At 39.5% G+C, this 19,473-nt stretch overlaps 1 protein-coding gene across 3 annotated transcripts in view; it reads left to right on the top strand.

Annotated features, from left to right (window-relative positions):
* ppp1r16b (protein phosphatase 1, regulatory subunit 16B) overlaps positions 1 to 19,473 on the top strand; it is a 100,636-nt gene that overhangs the window by 41,599 nt on the left and 39,564 nt on the right. For all 3 annotated transcript variants that reach the window (XM_004547674.5, XM_004547675.4, XM_004547676.5), the window contains exon 3: positions 15,425 to 15,495. In XM_004547674.5, the coding sequence (XP_004547731.3) occupies positions 15,425 to 15,495 (71 nt within the window). The remainder of the gene's footprint in view (positions 1 to 15,424; positions 15,496 to 19,473) is intronic.

Here is a 19,473-nt window from a genome sequence, read left to right on the forward strand (position 1 = left end):
TGGTACCATCTGAATGTCGCAGCAGAAATTGAGACTCGTCACACCAGGAGATGTTTTCTATTCTTCTTTTGTCCAATCGTTGTGAGCCTGTGCAAATTGTGCCCCCAGTTTCCTGTTGTTAAGCTGGTGTGGTCTTTTGCTGCCGTCGCCCACCTGCTTCAACTTTTTGCTCTTCTGCCTTGGTTGTAACAACCGGTGATTAGAATTGCTGTTGCTTTCCTCTTAGCTCAAAGCGCTCTCCTCTGAACAATTCTCCTCTCGTCTGACATCAACAAAGCATTTCCACGACTGCCGTTCACTGGATATTTTCTCTTTTTTTCAGACCTTTTCTCTGTAAACACACAGATGGGTGTGTGCAAAATCCCAGTAGATCAGCAGTTTTGGAAATTCTCAGACCAGCCTGTTTGGCATCAGCAATCACGCCACGTTCAAAGTCACTTAAATTACCTTCCTGTCATATTCGGATGCTCGGTTTGGTCTTCAGCAGGTCGTCTTGACCACGTCTGCAAGCCTGCAGGCATTGACTTGGCTGATTAGATATTTGTGTTAATGATCAGATGAACTGCTGTTTCATCATAGCCACGGTGTTACAGGTTTGGAAAGTGCACATGTGCTGTTGAGTGATAGTGTTGTCAGATCAGAATATTTTAGTCTGATATTAAAGAGTTGGAATAGCACTGCTGGTATTGTATTTGCTGAAGCCATCTTAATGGAAATATACCAGGAGATAACAGGAAGCACAGCTGGAAGAAAAATAGGGAAAATAAACATTTTAGGATCCTAAATGGTGAAATTGGAACAGAGCTCCAAATAAATCCAGCAGCAGGATTGCATCTTATCAGTGGCTGTGATTGAAGCCCACCTGCCTGCACGGTGGCTCGCTGAAGGCGTTTAAGCATCAATGTGGATCGAGGTTGATCCACCGTTGCCAATCCCCCGAGTGCTTGTTCAGCATCCCGCTGCTCCCTCGCTTCTTCTAAGCCACCTCATAATATCTTAGGTTGTCTCTCCACATGCCCACCTTCACAGTGAGTAAACAGGCCCCCACCATAAATCCTTCAATAGGATTCTGGATTATCCAACAAGGATTAGACCGCAACAAATCAAAAAGGGGCAGCCACATTAACAACACTTAGACCGATAATGTTAAATCCCAGAAACATCTTGAGTAGCTTCTTAATTGCACGTGCTGAAAGTCAGAGGATGTTATCCATGCAGAAGGTAAAGCCTGATGTGTTTTTGAATCTAGACAGTATTTCACGTTTTTAAAAATTAAGCTAAATACATTTTGAAAGGTTTCAAGGAACACAGCCCACCGTCATGCCGTCTATATGAGGTATTACCGAAGCCATAAATCCAAACAGGAGAAATGGAGCTGAGCTGCGATGAGTAAATGGCAACCGCTGCAGCTGTTTACAGCCTGAGGATGTGCCAATCAATACAGAGAAGAAGCCTCAGATATCCTCAGTGGAACAATAATCGGCAAGTGCCAAGTGTAACATTGGAAGTAAAATCAACTCTTGAGAATTGACTAATTCTTTTCTTGTAGTAAAAAGTTGGCATTTGAACCACTCAGTTCATTTCCAGGCTAGTTAGATGTTTGTGGGCGCCACCCTTATGAAAAGAGGTGGAGGAATGAGAAATTAAAAGGTTGATGATGCAAACCGATAATTAAGTCTCATCCATAAGGCTGGGAAGCCGTTAAGTTATTGATAACTCATCTGCATGACTGAAGTCTGTGTTAAAATGAAACCAGTAATGAGACCGTATCTCATTTTGGACAATCTTGTGTAGGCTAAGAAAATGTTTAGACGAGTGCACGAGGGAGTGAACGTCTTTGTAGGTCATCCATCCTCTCCTGCTCGAGAGAAAGTGGAGCTGGGAAGTGTCAGTTTAAGGAATGGCACATGTGAAGTGTTATGAATAAACTTTAAACAATGTCTAGGGAAAGCACAGCAGCTATGGATAAAAAACAGAGCGAGTGACAATTACAATTAGTGCGTGTAGATTTTTTTCTTTTCTTGTGTGTGTCATAAAGTCATCAGACCGTCGCATGTTTATCATATGAATTTGTGACCTCCACGTGTAGAATTTTTCTCAGTTATGTCAGTGTGTTTGCAGGAATGGTTGAGTAGAACTGAGTAGCAGTTGCTACCAATGTGGTGGTTTAGGGCAGCTTGGCTTGAGGTTGGGGATCTATCTGGAGAGGGGGATCAGTTGAAATGTTCTGGAAGCTTTTTAAATGATTGTGCCTCTCTCCCATCTGTCTCTGCACTGGATGTGATGTGACTCACGATGAAGCCTCGTTTGGTTGGTTTTCTCGGTACATCATATGAGCTCTCACGGAGAAAGCGATTATTATGATTATCGTAGTTTAATCCTCTACTTTGGCCCACATACCTGTAGATCTGTTATAGAATAACACAGCTTCCCCTCCTCCAGCTTTTAAAAATTTTTAAGGCCTTTATTCCTGACAAGGATGGTGGAGAAAAAGACAGGAAGTGTGTGATAGAGAACAGCAATACTTGACGTATACATCGACGTATACCACTGGTTTTGGCGAAACCATTAACTTGTCATTTGGTGCTTTCATTTCCAAAATGTAACTCAAAGAGCATGCTAATTCTTCAAAATAAGAATGTGAAGATGTTACACTGTTTAAACATCAGTGCTGTGATTGTCTGCTGATGTTAGCAATTTTTTATAGCTCCAGCTAACATTTGCTAACCACAGGATGGGAGTGGGATTAAATTCTAAGTTCATCATGTTAGTGGACCACCTGAAGGATTTGTCTGTTAATCACATTATCGCATGCCTGTGTTTGTTCAGCTTTTGAGTGCATTCAGTGCAGTGTTTCCAAAACCAAAACTTGAGGTCAGTGGAGAATGATCTGTTTATTCTGCTCCAGCTTTAGTTTGCTCACCGAGACCCTGCGAGCACCTTCTGCATCCCAATCCACAGTTTGTTTGGTCTTTCTGTTGCTTTCCCCGCGGTGCTATCTAACTACATCTGTTAAGGCAGCGTAACATACAATTAAAGTCGCTTTATAGCTCATCATGTGGAGGATAATTATAACACACAGCGGAATGCTAATTATATTAATGATCTTCTTTCCTAACGTCCTAGTAAAACCAATGTCATTTAGCTGCTACTTATGGACGTGCAGAGTGGCCTACTTTTCTGCACAGCTGACAGGAAGACAGAAACGGCTACCTGGCTGCCTGAATGCCTGTGTTTGGAAAGTAACTGTTCATTTGCTGCACTGACATCGTTTGGGGCTATTTGGTTGCATTAAGATAAAAAATATCTAATTTGTAAGAAATGATTCACTCTGGTGAGCATGTGCAATGCATCAGCCCCTTTTTCCATTCTCATTTTAATGCAGCAAAGAAATGATTGAAATGGGGTGGTTGCAAAAGCCTAACGTAGCTTATCAGCCGATCTCTAAAATGCTCCAAAAGACACCGCGTAATTGCAGCTTTTTAGCAGTTAGCTAATGTTTATCATGACTTGAAATGTTTTCATGTTTTCTGTTAATTCAACTGAAAATGATTCATCAAGATGCACATTAGCTGAGAAGCCGTAGTCACATTAGCTGATGAATGCTCCACTACGTTCATCTGATATGTCCTGACTTTTTGTATCCATAATTTGCAGCTCGGCTTATAAATGGGTTCTTTGAGCCTTTTCACTGAAATGCAGCAGCACAGCTGAGGTGAGCGAATCAAAACAGTAAACTGAAGATCTGAAAAAAACTACACAACTTACTAAGTAAAGCCCCTTTCAGGCGTGATGCATGATACATGCTATAACTAACTTTATTGATCTTTTTAAATAACACCATTCAGACCCGGGCCACAGTGACATGCACAGCCATGATATTGGTGTTTGTCTCATAATGTACTATTCAGTCTCAGTTGTCTTAAAACATAGTGAAACGTTTTCCAATGTTTTAAAATAATCACTTAAAGTTGTCAGATGAATGGAATGTAAAGCACGCCTGAATGTGTATTTATATTTCACCTTTTACGTTTAAGTTAAAACACATTTGCAAACGAATAAAGGGCCGAAATGCAAAAGTATAGAAAACATTGTATCAAACAAAATCCAGTCTAATCATTCGGCCGCTTTTTAAGGCGCCCACATATCTTAGTCCAGGGAGAGAAAGTTCCAAAGTTTAGCAGCTACATCCTTCAAAAGATAATCTCCTTTTGACTTGAGCCTGGAGTGAAGAACAAAAAAACAGACCCGACATCAGATTTTGGCCCGTGATAAAGGGCTGCAGTATTTATTTTTTCTTCTTCTGATTCTTTTTTTGTCATGGCTACTGCCTAAAAAAATGAAAAGCTCTCAATGTGATGATGAATTTTGAACTGCATCCTGAAACTGGTGGCAGACCCACGTAAAGAAATGTACGTTTGTGTTACATATGAGATTGTGAGTGATTTCAACAACGACGGGATGAAATAAACCGCTGAGATGAAAACTTAAAGCCTAGCTCGAAGATGTTTACAGAGAGTAGAGTGAAACTCGAGGCAGCTGTAACATTTCACAATTCTCTGGGTTCATCACTAGAAGCGATGTTTCACATACAAGTAGTGAAATCATAAATTGTTTATAGCGAGTGTATCGATTCTAAGTTGTTTGTATACATATGTTAAGATAACTGAAGATGGTTGTTTTGGTGGTTGGTTATTCAGATGGATGGTTGTAATTTATTTATTTCATTTGATTTATTTTGTTATTTTTTTATTTAAAAGAAAATCAAGCTGGGCATAAGTGCTTACATATTTGGTTTGGCTATGTGTTTGATTAGGATTACTCGTCTAAATCAGTGCAGGAAGAGGCAAAAAATGTCAAAGTTAAGCTTTTTTGGGAGGGGGCAGGGGATATGCTTATTTTGCATGGGAAATGTGAAGTGGAAATGGGGAAGTGGCCCGCATTACTGGATGCTACTTCCTTAAAAAAATCTGAGAAGTTTCCCATCCATTATTTTTTTTTTAAGGAAATAGCAAAAAATACATTTTGTTCATTTTAAATTTTTTTGGAAAAATGTCATTTTTTGTTAATGGAGCTTCAAGAACCCCCTCATGGTATTTAATCTGAATCATTTTATAATGTTTTACAGAAATACCAGCCTAGCATTTTATATATTAGAACCGGCTTCCCCTCATATCACAGTTTTAGAGGGTTTATAAAGGGCTGTGAGATGGTGGGTATATTGGATAAAGCACTCTAATAGGTATCAGTGTGGTTTAAGAGATACTGTGGCAGCTATTATTGCAGCACAACAAATATTTGTCTCTTTAATATAAAAAGGGACACACTGGAAAGAAAATCAATTGTCCATGAGGAATAATCTCAGACCTGAACCTCAAGCAGGCTCTCTCATACCACAGTCTTTACTCGATCCTCACTTTACTGGTGATTCCCTCTTATCAGTGAGCAATGGGTGTGAGATATGACCAGACTGACTGGATTGGTGGCAGTCAGGATCATCAGATAAACCCTTAAAGTAAGAATATCCATTCTAATAACTGTTCTTCTTTTGTTCTTTGAAAGACATTAAAATAAAAGATAAGAGCATCTGTGCATCTGTTAACTTAGCAGTGATCTACAGAGTTTTGTGAACTGAAACAAGTAGGGTCTTAAAATGAACCCAGAATGATCTACATCTGTATAGCTGCATTAAGGGGGAAGGCTGTTCAGTAGATTCAGCATGCAATGAAATGATCAATGAGAACTCTGTATATTCAGATGAAAGTGCACAAACCTGGTGTAGAGACATGTATTTAAAATTTAATCTCAAAACTCCACACAGTGTTTAGAAATGACTGCTTGTTTTTGCATGAATGTTTAAAGGTAGCCATTTATTGCTTTAACAAACACAAAAAATTTCAATACAGCTGCAAATGTAAAACTGAAATATGCTGCTGTATTGGAAAACTGTACAGTTGGTGCTGTAAACTGTGCAGTTTTAAATAGGTCTGTGTTGAAAAAGAGGTTTTCTACAGGATAATTGACGAAGAAGAAGAATGAACTGGACATTTTTTCCAAGTATTTTATGAATTACTGGTCTATCAGTTGTGAAACATGACTTTTAAAAGTGGCAAATAAAGTTTCAGAGCTCAAGTTGTCATCAAAAATCTCTTCTTTTATCTGATCAACGGTTCAAAATGTTTCAGTTTTCAAATTATATATGACTAAGGGAAACCCGTGCACCAGTCTTTTTCTGATATTTGTTAAATGTTAACAGTTGTTTTTCTGTCAGTCGACTTTCTGCATTACTTTGACTATTATTGAAACAGCACCAACTGTCCGCTCTGTTGGCAGCTCTGTGAAAGCACCCCGTGGTAGACCTGTTGCTAAATGCTTTAATCACCTTAGTGAAATGTTCACAATAACAGTGCAAACACATTTTAGCACGTTGATTCGCTAACCAGCCATAAAAAAAATTGCACACTTACTAGTTTTGCTTTATTTGTTCAAAACGTCTTGCACCAAATTTACCATACAGTCCATCCTGTGGCACACCTGCCAGGTCTGAACGTCATGGAAATCCACCTAAGACTTCTTAAGAAAACTACAAATGTGGATCTTATGATGATGTTAAAGTGAAAGGTCCTTGAGAGGTATTCTTTAGTGATAACCCCAATTTCACAGATATCCGCCCAAGACTCTGATCTGTGAAATATGTTCTTTGTTTGAAAAGAATAATTGAAGAAACGCCTCAAAAAGTAACTGTTTATTGATAATAACTTTGATTTTAAACAATTAAATATCAGTATCATGTAATGTCACATACAGTATAACGTATTGCACACTATACTCTACACCTACAGGAACTGCTCTGACATTGAAACCCATGCTACGAAGCTCCTGGTGCACAGATTTTGTGCTGATGTTAATTCCAGATGAGGTTTTGGAGTGCTGCTGTCATTGAGTCCAGCAGAGTGTTGCCACTTATATGCACTGTGCACCCACTCTGTGAGACCCCTCTCTGTTGCCATGGTTCTTAATTGTTTCCACATGTACAGCTTATCCAAGCTGACTTGTTGCAATGGTGACGTCCTTTTACAGCATCACACTTGAAGTCAGTGAGCTCAGTGAAAAACAAGCTTTAGCTTTCACAAATGTTTGTAAAGCCGAAGTGCATGGCCAGGTGCTTGGCTTTATACACCTGTGACGATGGGAATGAAAAAATAACTGAAGAGGTGTGGCCCAATAGTTTTGTCTATAAAGTCGATTTTTAACTATAAACTAAGGGTGACTACCATGTATTTATAATAACCATGATACATAAAAAATAAATATAGATGTTATGTTGTTAATTCACATATCATTGCAGATAGTAGCAGTGGTAAGTGAACTGGTTGCTTACCACTGCTTACCAGTTTGTTTACACCACTGTGCTATTTTCATATCATGAAAGCCCTCCTCTAAAGGAAGGAGTCTGGTTCTATGTGTGTGGCCACCTTACACTTAGTGGGTGTATTGCTGTGGAAGGAATTCGAGCATTGAGTGAGAATTTGTTTGCATGAGCAGTCCTCATATGATGGTTTGCGCTCACCCTTTGCAATGGTATGCTAATGTTGAAGTCCTGCGTGAGCCTTTATCATCAGAAGGTGTTGGCCGGTGTTTTTGAACAGGCACGGCGGTAATATGTATGTGTATTATGCACAGTGGAGTACTTAGGGCTTTAGTTCAGGCGTAGCCGGCTCATTTATTCCATCTCCTGTAGACCAGTGAGCCTTGTGATCTTTGCTGACTTGCTGTGTATTATTATCAGTGCATTATTATCATCCCGAAATCACCTACTGGAACTACTCCTTCAAAATGTTATTTTGCTAGCTTTAGGCAGTAAAGAGGAGTTATAGCTCTAATAAGAGAAGACTTGGAAAGCTATAGAGTCCTTTTTGGTCCTGTAGATATCTCATAGTTTAATTCAGAGCACGCGTCTTTGTGTGGAAATATCTTCTTATCAATAATCTGTGTTCAGGAAAGTTGGGACCTAAATAACTGGTGTAGGATTTTCTTCCATCTCCAACTCATGCATACACACACACACACACACACACACACACACACACACACACACACACACACACACACACACACACTGTACTTGATGATAACCGGAAGGAAGGGTGGGTTTCTGTTCCTGCACCGTTATTTGTTGATGTATCTTTTATCTTGGGGGAAGCATCTCGTCCAACTCCGTCTACTCCCTCAGTGGGAATTTATGGGACCCACCCAGGAAGACGTGCATGGGATTTGTGTTAGTGGATTGTGCGGTATGCAGATAATTGCCATGGTGATTCCTGCATGTAATGGATTGCTTTTTAAAAATTTTTCTGTTTGTGTGTTTGCTCCGTCCCACAGGGTACTGGTACAGACTGATAGGAATCACATTCATGGGTTGTCGCCAACTCAATTTTACTTTCTGCGCTTTTCTTTCCCTCCTGTGAATCTTTTGGTACTCCAGAATCTGTCTGTATAACTTATGACTGCATTTTACCCCTTATGCCCTCACTCTACGGTTTATATGTCAGGTATCTTCTGAAATTCCCCTTTCCCTTTGTCATAAAACGGCTGTGCCATCAGTGAGATAAGTCCATGTGCTGCTGATCAAAAGTAGAGCAGCCATCTCAGTGTTCCAGTTTTTATCACTCGTGCTCTTGTATGTTCAGCATTATAAGGCCAGCTGATTGGTATATGGAAATGATGATGTGGTTCTTTCTAGAAATAAGAGAAAGATCTGCCTGTATAGTTAGATTATTGCAACTTCTTTCAGACAGAAAACGTCGATCCGAGTGTGAGATTTTTGAATAAAAGCCAGCTTTCCTTCATTTATCCAGGTAAAAGTCTTATTGTGATTGAGATCTTTTTTTCAGGAGAGACGTGACCTAACTGCTGAACTTTCTTTTTTCAAGCACAGTCGACTCACGTCTTTGAGTATTTGCACGAGGGTTAATCTGTCTCTGTTAAATCTGTGATCGACTGGTGATCTGTTCAGGGGTCACGACACTGGCTGGATAAGTGGTTAAGAAAATGGATACATTCAGTAACATTCAGGTCCTTTAAACTGCTACAATGTTTTCTGACAATTAGACACAGGAGACGCAAGTTAACTAAAAAGTGAACTTGGAAAGTAAGTCAAGCAGTTCAGTTAAAAACCTGTTGGTTTTTGTTTTTGTTTTGTTTTTTGTTGAAGCTTACTAAAGCTGCTAATTGACTTTTTAACAGAGCTTATAATTTTAATTATAGAGATAAAGTTATGAGGTTTTGGTGTTATTCGTTTTTAGTCCCCTGTGACAGCTAAAATGCTCACAAAGTTATCTGTTAATTACAGTATGGTAATTAGTTTATGTTGCTAAAAGGGTGTTATTTGTTGTGGGTTTTTTGATGATAATGTTTGCTTTCTGTGGTTTTTTATTTTAAAAGTGTTTCAGCGATCGATCTTTCAGCTGGTAGGGGGTTTATTTTGAAGTCTCTCGTTATTGCAAATCACGTCACGGAGATTTGACCTCAGTGGAATTTTATTTGAAATGAGACGAGTCAGTCACAACAGCATCACTAAGTCACATATACACAAAACAATATTGATGCAAATAAAATGTAGAAAATTTGATTCATTTCTTTTAAACTACAGCTGCATGTTGTGCTACCTAAAGTGTGGACACGCTCAACGAGAAAATAAAATATGCTCCTGTTTGTTGAGACATTTCTGTTTGTTGTTGTGTCTGTCTCTGATTTTTAGAAGGTCTATGGTCCTATACTTTATACACTCTCTGCCCTTTATATGCTTTATTAAAACTACAGTTTGCATAAATTGTAAAGAATCTGAATTTCATGAGCAATTTAATGAATTCTAACACAAATCGAGTCAGACAGGCCAGACACAACAATATAAAATACACATTAAATGATAGCTGAAATAAAATACCAATAGCATGGTTCATAAATATTAAGTGACAACACTCCTCTAGTGGATTGCATCCATTGTTGTCTGACGTTTTATTTTTCACACCTCTCTTATCGTCGCACATCATAACTCCAAAGCATATTCACCCTGTCACAGACAGAGCAATTTTGCATCGATGCAGTTCAGCCTAAAAACCAATGGCACATTACGCTGTCTGATGTGTCTGAGTGTGTCTGCGCTGTCTGCATGCGCATTTGTGGATTTTCACATATTTATAAAATGTATAATTTCCACAGCTATCAGACTTCTGCTGCCGACAAACACTATTATAAAACTGGCACCTTCTGATTGCTTTTCCAGACTTAGACAATGAGAAAGACAATGTGTGTGTCGACAGTATGTTAATGCAGAGGATAACCTGCAAATAAAAAAGTGAAGGAGAAATGACATGCTCACAATCATTTCTCATGGGCATCGGTAAGGTGTAATTGTTTTTACACACCTATAGATGGAGGTATAGGTGGACAAATGTTTAATTAACTTATTAAAGAAATTAAAGATTAAAAAGATGTGGGGCTGCCAGGACAACTTCAGCACGCCACGGCATGAATTCAACAAGTATCTGGTGAAGTAGTATTTACAGCAGAATGAGATTGAGGGAGATTAATAGCGGGGTCGGTGAAGAGTGATAGTTGTTGCTCAACATATCGGTAGAATAACATATTTGAGACTTGCCTGAGGAGGTAAATGTATTCTGATTTCCATTAATAGGAAATGAACGGCCAGTTAATGTAGTTTGTAAAGACGGGGCTGATTTATTGGCTTACACACATGCCATTAATGTGTGTGCAAACAGTGGTACCGTGGGACCTTAAGCCTGTGATCTGGTTAGTGTGTTCGTCTGTGATGCAAAGCTGCATGAGAGGCACGTGGCTCCAACAAATATTCTGTGAAATGAAACCTTTTTACCTTATGAATATGAAATGTACTATATGAACAAAAGTATTGGGTCACACCTCTTGCCTAAACATGTAATGGCCATATTCAACCAGAAGGCTGGTTATACCAAATCTGTGAGTATTTCCTTGTAGAAAATGCTGAGCACCTCCCAGCTGTACTTTGGGACTAGATTGCAGCTGAACTCTAGCATCCCTGCATGTAAGAGAAGGGGAATAACTACTTTGGGGAAAAAAAAATCAATATTCTTTCATGACCTCCTGAAGTCCTCTCATTACAGCTTTGCACTCATCACACTCGGTCGGTAACTCGTGGGTGTAGTGAAAAAGGGAAATGGACTTGTATTGTGCCTTTTTTCCCCTTTTAGTCGTTCACAAAGTGCTTTACACATTTTGGCTCACACATACTCTCACATAGCACTGGCAACTGAGCTTTCATGCAAGGTACTCGTCTACCATCCCGAACAACTTTGGGTTCACTTTCTTGCTCAAGGGCCCTTTGGCATGCAGACAGGAGGAGGTGGGTGTTGTGTAGGCAGCCCTCTCTTCCCCATACAGACAATTTAATTTGTAAAATAAGAATCAGGAACGTGTAAATAAAGTGGATGAGGGTTCTATCCTGAATGCGTTTATATCTTCATCTGTCTTTATATTTTGCTTTCTTTCAGACGTCCTATGACCAAAATAGAGATATTAAAGTGAGTTCGTCGTAAGATTCTCAAATAATCGAATTATTTTAATAGATAGTTTTTGTCTTTGATTGCCTTAGTGGCAATTTAAACTCAGTCTGAAATTAGAAGAGACAGTGGCATGTGTCGGCATTCAGTCGGTGCTTGATTTGTTACTTAGCAGAAATATTTAGCTACGAGGGGGCTGTTATTCTCTGCTGTGGTCGATCACACTGAATCCTCAGAGACTCTAATATGACTAGACACATATTGAGGTACTCCATTTGACATCAGACATTTCATCTCCTTAATATAAAGAAATTGCCTGGAACGGGGGCCATTTTTTTTAACTTTGTGTGCTTGATGGATGCAATTTATATTCAGCTATAGTCTGCGCACCTAGCCAAATGAAGGACCTTTATATTTTGAAATCCAGGAAAACACAATCCCTCTCTCATTATAAGAAAATAACAGAGGATGCAGCTGCAAAGTGATGTTAGTCCCATAGTTCCTCTGAGGCTTCGTGTTTACAATCCGGTTGTACACTGTAACAACACAGGGCTGCAAATTACAGAGCCCCCATGGCAACATAGGTGGGAAAAGATCAATAACTCATGGCCACAAGCTGGTAAGGTGTGGGCACATGATAACTCAATTGTGGCTACATGACACTGAATCTGTTGTTTACTGCACACTGGACGAGCTCCATGCATGAAGCATAGATACATTTGATTTGGATTGATCTTATTTTTGCGACGCATCATAATATCCCGCAATGTTTGTCACGCTTGTTGCCAGACGATTGCACCACTCACCTTATCGCTAATGTGCTAATCTCCATAAAGCTTTAGTCTGACATATATATTAGCCTTCAGTCTCTAGGCACAGACTTTCAGAGTAAACAAAACTGTATTTATGAACAAAGCTGTCGATTCCACCTCACAACATTTTTCAAATTTATTGCTGAGCAATGTTTAGCGCGGTCAGTAAATAACATTCTACATCTTGTAGTCACCATTTACTTGTGAGTTTCCTGAGCCTTATTAAAAGGCAATAAGCAGGTTTTTGCTTTAACTCATTGTGAAGTAAATGTTATGCGTGTATATAATAACACATGTTGTTAGACTATATATAGAACCTCCTAAAAAGCCTGGATTGGAGAACCAAAACTGGGAAGCTGGATAATGATTTCATTTCCCTGTGAGCTGTTGTTAGCATGGATTCGTAGATCTGCCAAGTTTTTCTAAGCACTCATGGTCACCCCCAGAAATTTCCAATATATGCAAATTATTATTGTTATTTAGTTATTTATTTTTTACAAGTGCTAAATTAAGGACTTGGAGATAAAAGCAGAAGTACTTCACTCACCATCAACCACACAGTCTTAGCTTTATTACATTTGATAGTCATACATGTGCATCTCTTTGTCAGTTGCTACTGTAATGTCTAGCCAACACTCACTTATCTTCTCCTAATGCATTACTAACTTGTGGCCACCCAATAAAATATTAATGCAGAGCAATTATATTTTCCCACCCATGTCACTGGGGAGGAAAATGGAAGAAAACGAAGGAAGTGTTTATGGCGTTTATGGGATGCAGTCAGACTGAGCTTGCACTGTATAACCTTGGTTCAGTTCTCTGAGCACTCATCATTATTTCCTCTCTTAGATTTTGCACAAGTGCGTCTCTGGTTTGGTTCAGCGTCTTTGGGTTTTAAGAGCAACTCAAGTTGTAGACGTACTGTGACGATGCCAAAAGTGTTCAAAGTAACATATAACAGTTATACTGCTGTGGTGTGGGTGAATATCAAAAGCTTAACTGAGGTCTAATCAATGCAGGTTTTAGGAAGCTGTGTAATAGAAATAGGTTGATAATGGCTGCACTTTAATCATTCTATTTTATTATGGAAAAAGGACTCCCTGAGCCACATTTTACTCAGAACACAGTGTTCTTCCATTATGACAATCTGCCATTATTTTTAAGCAGTGCTTCAATTAAACCCCCACATAGAGGAAACAACTCAGCCAGTGTGCTTAAATACTGAACCTTCCACTTCCATTTGTATTCAGCTTCTTATCGTGACCTCCCTCTGTAGCGCACTCTGCCTCCCTGCTCTTTATTAGCTGTCACAAAAAAATGCAGGTCATATCATGGGCGTTCGCCTGGGAGCTCGAGCTGTTCTTAACTTTCAGAAGATTTCTGCCAAAAGATGCCAGGCACAGCTCCTCCCGAAGACCCTGCTTTTCATCTGCTGCTCGTTTTTTTCATGCAAAAGGTTCTTGAAAGGAGCTGAAATATACTCGTGCTCAAAATAAAGAAAAGATGGCACAATCTAAACCGCATATTGATGTTATAATGAGCAGAGAAGTGAAATATTGACAAAATGTCGATACATTCAGCTAGGCAGGTTTCAATTAGTACTCTGTACCCCCAACAATACACTTTACAGTTTGAGATGACGGGTTTATTGATTGGTTGGTTGGTTGATTAAGTTTTTTCTTCTCCTCTCACAGAACACACAGACTGTTCTTTATTAATTACTTTACTAGAGTTGAATCTAAATCAGAGGTTATATAGTAAAGGACAATGGACCTGCTCAGTATTGATTGACATTTTCTGTGGTAAGATACTGGGTATCTCTCCCCATTAGATGACCAGATGTGGAGCAAACAATGTTACAGTTGTCAGCATGGCAGATAAATGTTACCGTGTGAGACGGATAATTCTGCCAATCGGTGTAATTACTTTGATGTTTAAAAGGATAATTGCATTCCTGAATATGAGTGATTGGCATCTTGTTGTGTAAAGTGCTTGAATTCATGACACATTATTTATTTTTTAAACATCTGTGGAAATTGTTGTTACATTTTTAGTGGCCAAGATCAGTTGTTACAGAACAAAAATGCACATCTGAGCATTCACATCAAAATTTGTCAAATGAGAAAAAGGAAAATGTGATTTTAAAATAGTCTTTATAGAGAAAGTGAAGCCTGATTTAGGTAGACAGCTGTACAAAGATTATTGTGAAACGTGCACATGCTGTGTGATGTCAGTGTGTACAGAGCCATGATGTGATAATTACCATCTCATGTCTCTCTCTCAGCGTTCAGCATCATAATCTGATTCAACCACTCACGAGGTGTCTTTTGTCTGGGAAGATGACAGCCATACCCCCCCCCCCCAAAAAAAAAAAAAAAAAAAAAAGCAGGAGTAATTATGACACTCAGAGGAGCCCTACGTGCCACTTCCTGTTCAGGCCGGCAGGTTTAGCAATCAGACAGCTGGCACTTGATATGTTGTGAATTGTGGCAGTTTTATCTGTCTGGGAAGACTAACTGTGTAATCCCAGGCATTGTTACATCATCACCATCTTCCGTCACAACAATCCCCACCTCACCCTTCGCCCATTCCTCTGTATTTCCAAGGTCAGTTGAGTAACATCCTGGCTGGGCTGATAATTTGAGAGATTGTCCCTGCAGAGATGCATCACGATTATACTGCAGGATTAATGGATTGTAGATTGATTGGTGATGTCCCCTTAACTAAAAGGTTAAGTTGAAGTGCACCTGCAGCCTCTTCAGCAATTAAAAGGAATTAAGGTATATAGGGTGTTGTCGTGCTTTTAACCTGGATCTGTTAATTTGTTTATTCTCCAAACAGCCAAATAACCACGCAACACACGTGCCTCACAAGCGGCGAAAGAAACGAAAAGATCTTTCAATTCTCAGCCACAAAATGGACTTTAATTATGCGAAAGCAAGGGGATAAATTTATAAAAGGAAGTGCAGTTTTTCAAAGCACTCGAAGACATCCTGGAAGTGTATGTGCAACGTTCAGCTTTATTGATATTCCTTTTCTTCACTTTGCCAACAGTTCGTTACCTGCTGAGGAACAATGTGAGTCCAGACCTCTGCAATGAAGACGGCCTTACAGCTCTGCATCAGGTAAGATTATCTGTCTCCACCTGTCCTTCTTTATGTCCATCTTTGACTTTTCTGATGCGTTTTAACTCTGCCTGTTTTTTTTAAAGAAGATTAAGAACTTGATGTATAATTTGAGTCTCATTTTTTTAATCCAGTTTTTTTATACTGATTGTTGAATTTCCTGATTAAGACATGCAGAATATGTCAGTATTTTACGAGCATTTTTTAGTCATATACACCCCCAGCTCTAAAAAAGTTGGGATGCTGTGAAAAATAAAGCTATATTTTATTCACGATTGAACATAATCGACAAATATTAAGACAAATATTACCTCATATTGAATTTGATGGTGGCGATAAATCAAACAAAAGCTGTAAGGGTGCAACAAAAGGCTGGAAAAGTTAAAAGAAACAGCTGGACAAACATTTTTCAACTGATTACTGGTTATTTGGTAACGGATCCAACAGGTTCTATTGTGAATACAATATGGATTTATGAGATTTGCCAGTCATTAAAGTCTGGTTATATTTATTTTTCATGTGAAATCCAAACATGTTTGGAATTCGGTTTATATGCAGCCCTTTTAAAAATATGCACCTCAGTGGAGTATTCCTGTATTTTGTGACAGTCTCTTACCTCTACCACTGACCTTCAAGAAGCAAAAAAAGGCACCAACTGGGGAGGTGAAAATAATAATTAGGTAGAGGAAATGTTCAGAAAAATGCACCGTTAATCATTTTAATTGGGGCAGCGCTGACATTTACTATTGTTAGACACATAATATGTGTAAAACGTTTTTTAATCTCTTTGTTTTGATCATGTGTTTTTCATTGAACGCTGTAACATCAAGGCTTTTTCTACCTCCGCCATCACCATCTCTTTGTTGAAATGTAAATGGTAAAATGGCCTGTATTTATATAGCGCTTTACTAGTCCCTAAGGACCCCAAAGCGCTTTACATATCCAGTCATCCACCCATTCACGCACACATTCACACACTGGTGATGGCAGCTACATTGTAGCCACAGCCACCCTGGGGCGCACTGACAGAGGCGAGGCTGCCGGACACTGGCGCCACCGGGCCCTCTGACCACCACCAGTAGGCAACGGGTGAAGTGTCTTGTCCAAGGACACAACAACCAAGACTGTCCAAGCCGGGGCTCGAACCAGCAACCTTCCGATTACAAGGCGAACTCCCAACTCTTGAGCCACGATCGCCCCTAATGTAATGAAATAATTTCCAGAGAGGTTTGCCTGGGTGGGAATTAATGTTTGAGGTTTTCTGACATTGAAAAAATGATTTTTAATAGTCCGGAAATGAGTTCAGTTTTGGGGAAATGAATCATTTTTTGCCGTCGGATATTCATAGAGGATGTGAGGCCTGTTTTCACTTGCTAATGAAAGCTATTACTGACATGATAATCAAAGCTTCCCCCTCAACCAAATCAATTCTGCGTGTCACTTTTCATTTTAAACTTCTCAGTAAACAAAGTCAGCCTTTGAATTTAAAAAATAAACTTTTTTGTACCCCAGTTGTAGGTTTTCTGACATCGCCATTATTCAGTCCCAGCGTCCATCGCTGAGCTGAAAGATTCCTGGAAACATGGGAGCAGGAGAGAACATTTTATTTTGCAGAAAGCTGGATTATTGAAGGAGCAGGATGGCCATAAACTTGCTGGTATAGCTCACTGCATCGGTTTGTTTGTCCCTCCTGAGCTGAAATGTCAATTGCTGAAGCAGCTCGTAGAGTAAACTCTAGATTTTATTTAGGTCTGGATGGCAACTTTATGGGTGAAAAAGCAGTTGTTTACAATGTGGAAGTCATCAAACTTTCTCAACCTTCCCCAAGTGGGGTCACATTTTAATGTAAAATAAAAACAAATCTGACTTCCTGAGTGATGACATTTAAACATTTCAGAAGGCCCGATGCTTATTTATGACTTTGGCTTCCCCTCTGCTCTTTAGCTCCTCGTCCCCCGCTCTTCTCGTTTGTCTCCTTGTGCAATTTCAGTGTACCCCTGACAGTTTATGTCCTCTCTCCTTCTTTAGCTTCTCAGTCTGCTTCAGCTCGAACAGCCGTCCTTTTCTCTCTCTCCTGGTTGTTCACAGCCTAATATCCAGGCTCCTGCTGAGAGGCGGTGAAATGAACAGGGGAAGAGAAAATTGAAGTCCATCAGTCACCAACAGTGTGAATGCTGTTTTTAAAAGTGGTGGGCTGCCAAGAGATCAGATTGACTTTTCAGCTTTGAATGTGTGTGTACCTGGTAATCTGCTATTTGGATGGGTCAGCCAGTGTCTTCAAGATGAGACCTTTTCGTGACTATGAATAGCAACACACATACAGACACACACGCGCACACATGCATGCGCTCACACTGTAAAAAATTACAGTCACACAAAGGAAATTCACACAAATGCTCTTCTGTGTTCATTTTGTCATCTTGTTTTTCAGAAGCTAGATTAAGCAGAGACAGTAAACTAGATACTGAAATGGATGTTGGGGAAAGAAATGAGTGTGAGAACACACACATACACACACATACAGACACACACAGACACCCGACAGAAGGTGAGATAAATGAAGGAAGGTAGCAGTGATGTTCTCTAAATGAAGTGTCATACCTGTCCTGGACTGGTCTCGCTTCACTGACTCGAGACATTAATCAGGAGGCGTCCTGCAGGGGGTCACTGTATGTACAATAACACAACTACACACACTGCAGTATTTACTACAGTTTTTTCGATGAATGCATCCAGATTCCTTTAGCTGGGATGTCTAAAATCAGCGTACATGCATTTGTCTGTTTGCGTAAATGTGAGTGGAGCGTGGACACGAAACACAGCCTCAGTCCTTCATTTTAAGGAAAACTGCTGTATTGGAAGTAGTAGCCTGCCAGTTCAGAGGGCTCACCCTGAAAATATCTGAGGGGGAAAAAACTTGCTTTCACTGTTTCTGTCTGCTAAGTATATGCACATGCACAGTATTACAGTACTGCCATACAGGCAATAACAGTTTTACTCTACAGTGATTTGCAGCATTTAAACATGTTTACTGCTCTTTTATTTCATAAGTTCTGACATCCAGAGTTCAAATTAGCACCCAGCAAACTGCCAAATGTGGGTAAATGTTCCATTTAGTGGATGAGCCTCAGGGGTGTAGCTTCCACTCTGGTGGGTAAATGTTCGTGCCAAAATAATCATGTAATAAAACACAGCGGTGAGAGCCTCTAATGTGTTCTGGTGTCATTTTCAAGCACCCTGCTATAGGGGGTCAAGTGTGACAAGTTTGATGAGGAAGCTTGTCGAGTACAATAGTAAAGCATACACTGGGGGAAAATCATTATTTGATCCCCTGCTGAATTTGTATGTTTGCTCACTTACAAAGACATGAAAGGTTTTATGGTGGTTTCATTTTAAGGGACAGAGATAGAATATCAACCAAAACTCCAGAAAAAACACAATTTCAGCTTTTTTTTTTTTTCTTTTTAAAGTTAAAATTTAATCCCAACCAAACATGGCCTAGTAGTTGGAGAAAGCCTTGTTGGCAAGTGGTAAGACATTTCTTGTCTCATCTCAGCTGGGAGTTTGGCCCACTGCTCTTCTCTAAATTCTCTAAATCTTTTAGGACAGCAGTCCCCGACCCCCGGGCCATAAGACGTTTGGTACCGGGCCGCGAGAGTTGAGGCCCGGGTTAAAATCTATGGCTTTCAGGGTTTTAATTGGTTTTTAGCGTTTTTGTTTTTTTTTTAAATGGTTTTTATTATTAACTCTGTTTCCCTCGGTCTTTTCCCGTGTGTTATGAATAAATCTTCCTTTTTTTGGTACCGCTACTGGTTTTATTTTGTTGTATTTATCTGCGACACCTTAAAGACCTATAATTCAATTCAATTTAGCTGCCTTTAAAGGAAAATATTGTCAGACATAAACCGGTCCGTGGTGCAAAAAAGGTTGGGGACCGTTGTTTTAGGAAGCTTCAGGTCTGAAGACTGGCTAAGCCAC

This window comes from Maylandia zebra, linkage group LG5 (genome assembly GCF_041146795.1).
Source record: "Maylandia zebra isolate NMK-2024a linkage group LG5, Mzebra_GT3a, whole genome shotgun sequence".
NCBI classification, from domain to species: domain Eukaryota; kingdom Metazoa; phylum Chordata; class Actinopteri; order Cichliformes; family Cichlidae; genus Maylandia; species Maylandia zebra.